We start from the raw sequence: 5634 nt of genomic DNA, 5'->3' as shown, positions 1-5634 counted from the left end.
TTGTTAATTGAATAAATTTATTTAAAGCAGTACATATTTTTCACAAAATAATTACATTAAAAAATTATTAGGTTAATAAAAAATAGTGACAATTTATAAAAATATAATCGATGATATAGCTTTTTTTTTTTATAAATAATATAATAAAATATTTTATTAAATTTAAATACTTACATATTACAAATTTAATAATTATGTATTATAGGATAAAATTATTAAGATAAACATTATCTAATACTAATAATTAAATTTATAATTAAAAAATAAATTAAAATATAATTAAATTTATAATTAAAATAAAATTTAAGAAATTATTATTTTTAATTATGTAAGTTTTAAATAATGAAAAATACAAATGTCAAATTTTGATTAACGGTTTTTGAGTCTTTAGCTTATATATATATATATATATATATATATATATATATATATATATATATATATATATATATATATTATATTAACACCTATTTTATATATATTTATATATAATAAAAAAACTTAAAATTTCAAAAATTTTTAAAATACATAATAAATGTAATTTATATTCATATTAATTATATATTATATATACTATCTATAAAATGAATTATTAATTTATGTTAAATATATTATTTTTTATTTTATATTTTGTTTTAAATTTAAATATATTATAAAATTATTAATTTAAGAATTATTTAATATCAATAATTTTATTTATAATTAAAAGAATATATTGAAATAAAATTTTAAATAAAATTATTATTTAAGAAAAAACATCAATATTGAATTAATGGTGAAGGCAAGTATCAATTTTTATTAATATTTTTTAATTTACATATATATATATTAAATTTAAAATTAAAATATTTAGAGATAATTATTAAATAAAAACTAGTTTTACATTTTCTATCCAATTAAAAAAAAAAAAAAAAGCGATCACGCTAAGAAACTGCCTGATAGCTGAACGAAAGGCGGCAAAAACTTTTTTCAAATGGTGAAAGTGGCGGCATCTTTCACCTCTCTCTGTATCCATGCCCTCATCTCTCTCCTACGCCCACCTCGTTGGAAACCCTAATTAAACCTATTTCCATTTTCCAAATTAACTTCCATTCCAACAAACCAAATGGGCGACAATGAGAGTAGCGTCAAGTCCGCCCGCTCATCCTCGAAGAAGCGGGCCTCTGTGGCTGCTCCTTCCCTGCAATTCTCCAAGAAGCGAGTCCCCCTTGGAGAGCTCACCAACACTCCCAGTATCATCAATGAGTCCACTCGGATCCTGGATCACCAGACCACCTGCAAGATTGAATGCGTATTGAAGGAGATAACTCAGAACTCAGATGTTGAAACCGGAGCCAAGCCCAGACGCCAAATGAAGAAGAGGAATAAAAAAGATCCAGAGAACTCGTCAACCTCTGAGTCAACTCAGAATTCGGATGTTGAGATCAATCAGAAGACCGAATGTAATGTAAAGACCAGCAATCAAAGCAACCCTGAGAACTTGCATAGCAGTGGGTCGACTCAGGACTTGGAGTTCAGGAAAAGTTCTTACTCATCTTCCATATATGGGTATCTTCATTCCTTAGAGGTACAAGTTAACATGTTTCTGTTGTTTTTGTTAATTTGTTTTCTGAGTTCTTATTCCATGGTTTTGTTTAGTTTAATGAGAAATGCATGAAAAATAAGAGGAACTAGAATTTTGGCATTAACTCATAAAAGAGATGGGAATTTTATCTTTGGTTGATGTGGGTTTTCCATTTTGTTGTAGAATTTTTTTTTTTTGGGCTTAAAATTGGGTTTTGGATGCTATTTATTGTTTTGATTGGCAAGAAATTAACAAAGCAAAGGGACGTGTTTCGTTAATTTTCTACACACACATACTTATATTGAGAGGTTTTTAAGAAAAGGTTAAATAGTGAAGTTCTGAAGCTATGTATGCGTATGTGCCCATATATATTTGATAAATTCAGAGCATTTCAATATAAATTTGGAAAGATAAATTAAGTTGGAACCTGGGAATTCTCATGACTGAAAATGATGGTTGATTATTCAGATGGAGGACAAAAGAAGGTGCGTTTCTAATTACATGACTGAAGTGCAGACAGATATTACAGTGAAAATGCGAGAAGTTCTAGTGGACTGGTTGGTGGAAGTTGCTGAGGAGTACAAGCTTGTCTCCGACACCCTTTATCTCACTGTAACTTATGTTGACAGATACCTCTCTTTGCAAGTTCTGAGCAGGAGCAATCTACAGCTTCTTGGTGTTTCTTGCATGCTTATTGCCTCGTAAATGAATAACACCCTTTATTGTTGTTTGGTTTTTGGTTATTGCTTATCTCCCTTCCATTCAAGATTATGATTATGTAACAGGAAATATGAAGAGATTAATCCTCCACATGTTGAAGATTTTTGCTATATAACAGATAACACTTACACCAAGGAAGAGGTACATATGTTTCTATCCTCAAGACAACGAGAAAAAATGGTACTGTCTAAGTAGGCCAGCAGTTGTGTCAGTCCAAATTGAGTAAAAAATTCAGTGTTTTAGCTTTTAGGAATTACTTATTATTAGAAATTGTAGAAGTTTTCTTTTTCTTCACATTTTTGGCAATTAAACTAAGCAATTGGTTTGTATTCTTTGCTGATTGATTGACTGTAGTAAACGTGCAGGTAGTCAATATGGAGAAAGATGTACTTAAATTCTTGAATTATGAAATGAGTACTCCTACAACAAAAAATTTTCTCAGGCAAGATTTTTGACAATTTAGTTGTAGGTTTTTGCATCCATGATCCTTCTCCCTGGTGTATGCTTGCTACTTGATAATAAATGCAACTAACAACAAATTTCATGTTGGATTTCCAGGATATTAACAAAAGCTGCTCAAGAGAATTGCAAAGTAAGCCAATCAATTTTTTTCTAGACCTCAATTTTTTTTTTTTTAATTCCTATTCTTGTTTATCTTTCCTCTGTATATTTCTGTTAACTCCATACTGCATGCATTTCCAGTCTCCTGATTTGCAATTTGAGTTCTTGAGTTGTTTTCTTGGGGAACTAAGTTTGCTAGATTATCACTGTCTTCGCTTCTTACCGTCAATAATTGCTGCATCAGCTGTTTTCCTTTCAAGGTTCACAATCCAACCAAAGATGCATCCTTGGGTAAGAAACTTCATTATATTTTCACCCAAAAGTAAAAGGACTATATTTAATTATGCTTAAGGTTTCTATTAGTTTGCTTCTGAAAACAAGTCATTTCTCACATTTGGAGATTTTGATCATGGAAGAGCCCATGATAAGTTTTAGGAACACAGAAAACCAACAATAAACTCAGAAGTTGATGGTATATTTTATTTGAATTGTTTATGCATGTACATATCATTGATATGTACCTAATCATAGACCCAAGGGTATCTATCAAGAGACATTTCATTTGGGACCTACCAATTTTGTATGTGAAATCAATCCCTATTTAGGGGGGTGAACATCAGTCAGTTAGGTTTGAAAATCTGAAATTTATAGCAGATCAAACCGAATTAGGAAGAAAACTGAATTGAACCTTACTGGTTTGATTCAGTTTGATTCATCAATTGAATTTCATCTTGGGCTTTTTTTTTTGGACTTATTTGAAATACAATTTTAGTAAATTTTAACTCTTGTTTTAGACCTAATAACAATTAATTAAAAAAAAAAACTCTTTGGTTCAATTCTAATAATTTTTCCACAGAAATCGAATCAAACCAAATAAACTGAATTTCTTAAAATTAAAACCCAAACTGAATCCTTTTACCAAGAAAATCAAACCAAAATTTCGAATTAAATTAATTCTGTCAATTTTTCCTGGACCCAAAATCTTTTTGGTCTACATGAACTCAGTTTAGGCAAATAATAACTTGCGGACATGCATTAAAGTTGGTAGCCAAAAAATTAATGAATTTCAATATCTGGAAAATGGAAATGTTTGTGACAATCAGGAGTGAATAAGTTATAAGATACTGCATGACAGATGATAAAGATAAAAATTGTTTAAAATTGCTTAATTTTGGAATGTTTCCTGTTAGTAATTATCTTGCATGTTTGGCAGAGTGCGTCATTGCAATTCTGTTCAGGTTACAAACCATCTGACTTGAAGGAATGTGTTATTGCCATCCATGACCTGCAATTAAAAAGAGAAGCAAGCGCTTCGCAAGCAGTAAGGGACAAATACTCACAGCACAAGGTAATCTAGTCAGTGGTCCTTGCAAACTTTTCATCTTGTGGGCACTCATTCATTTGTGTTATTCACTCTGCGGATGTATCAAAAATTAAGTTACTCGTGGGGAAAACTAATAGGAATAACAAATAAATAAATAATAAATAATTAAGGAAAAAAACGCAAGAATTTTTGCATTACTATGAGAGAATTCAAATGAACAAGAGATCGTTGAGTTTACTCCCTAAGCCAATCCCACAACCCCGTGTACACCCACTCTTGAAGAATTCCCCTCTAACCTTCCCTTTTATTGCCCTGTGTTTAGGCCAATGGTCACTCCAAGCAACACTTATCCATAAAGTAACTTGGACACCAAATTTCATCCCTAATAGGAAGTATTTCTAAATGGGTCTAAGCCTAACCAGGATTTTGAGACACCTAAACAATTTGATAACCTGATGAGTTTGATGCAGGATGATAATCCTTTGGATTTCTTCCAATGTCAAGAATCGCTTTTGCTGCAACATTTAGTGAGTTTGCAATTTCTTTACAAAAATTGATGTGACATTCTCCTCCTTGTTTTTTTTTTTTTTTTTTTTTTTTGGGAACAGTTCAAGTGTGTGGCGACATTGTCTTCTCCAATAGAGATCCCTGAGCATTACTTTGAGGCCATTGATGAATAATGATTCACAAGACTCGAAGATGCTCACTTTGAAGTAGTGCTTGTTTCTTCCTAGGGATCTGATAATCTATTGTTCTCTTGTTCTTGCTAAATTTGAGGCTGTCAAAAGTCAACTTCTGGTTGAAAACTGGTTGGTTTGAAATTGGGGGACCGAATTTTGACATTGTTAGAATGAAGTACTGTGGCAACCATTGTTACCAGGATTCTGCATTTTTTATTGGTTGAATTTGATCTTAGAATTCTAAAAGCCACAGTATTTTTTTTTATTGCTTCTGTAGATCATGTTAATTAGATTGAGGCACACAAGATATTGGCTTTGGTGACCCTCATAGAAAACTATTATTTTTGTATCAAGTTAACATTTTGGACATTTTATTTCTTCAATTGTATATCTTTTTATTAAGTTTTTCTGGTTCATTGGTTATGAATGAGTTTAAATTCGTAACCTTATAGTCTTGACGACAGCATTAATATTATTATTACTGTACTAAAATTCATTAATATTACTTTTAATGGAATGAAGCTTAAATCACCCCCTTCCACTTTAGGCCAAGTTTCAATTAGGCTAAAATTAAAATTTTTTTGCATGAGTCCTTTTTTAGCTAAAAAACATAAAATATTAATTTTATTCATTTTTAATAATAAAAGGATTTAAAATTTCTAAGAAATTTAGAAAAATTCTTAAATGCAATTCCTTGGCTAACACCTTAATTAAAACTATCATCCTCGCACCTCATATTCCTTTCCCCATCCCTCCTACCAACTACTTGCTTACTGCAATTCTTC

The 5634-nt window shown here is 30.6% G+C and overlaps 1 protein-coding gene across 1 annotated transcript; it reads left to right on the top strand.

The window, feature by feature from the left end:
* Window positions 1–947: 947 nt before the first annotated feature.
* Window positions 948–5251, top strand: LOC110657028 (G2/mitotic-specific cyclin C13-1). The gene is made up of 8 exons (XM_021814079.2): window positions 948–1567; window positions 2033–2265; window positions 2350–2425; window positions 2650–2726; window positions 2843–2876; window positions 2987–3136; window positions 4059–4193; window positions 4778–5251. The coding sequence occupies exons 1-8, from the start codon at window positions 1106–1108 to the stop codon at window positions 4847–4849; spliced, it is 1239 nt and encodes a 412-aa protein (XP_021669771.2). The 5' UTR covers window positions 948–1105; the 3' UTR covers window positions 4850–5251.
* Window positions 5252–5634: the final 383 nt, after the last annotated feature.

This window comes from Hevea brasiliensis, chromosome 14 (assembly GCF_030052815.1).
Source record: "Hevea brasiliensis isolate MT/VB/25A 57/8 chromosome 14, ASM3005281v1, whole genome shotgun sequence".
NCBI lineage: Eukaryota > Viridiplantae > Streptophyta > Magnoliopsida > Malpighiales > Euphorbiaceae > Hevea > Hevea brasiliensis.
Note: the sequence above shows the minus strand (reverse complement) of the source record. Positions and strands in the feature narration are given on the sequence as shown.

Coding starts and splice junctions, on each gene's coding strand:
- LOC110657028 (XM_021814079.2), top strand. CDS start 1,106: ATGGGCGACAATGAGAGTAGCGTCAAGTCCGCCCGCTCATCCTCGAAG. Junction 2,426..2,649: donor ACACTTACACCAAGGAAGAG/GTACATATGTTT, acceptor GTAAACGTGCAG/GTAGTCAATATGGAGAAAGA. Junction 2,877..2,986: donor CTGCTCAAGAGAATTGCAAA/GTAAGCCAATCA, acceptor ATGCATTTCCAG/TCTCCTGATTTGCAATTTGA.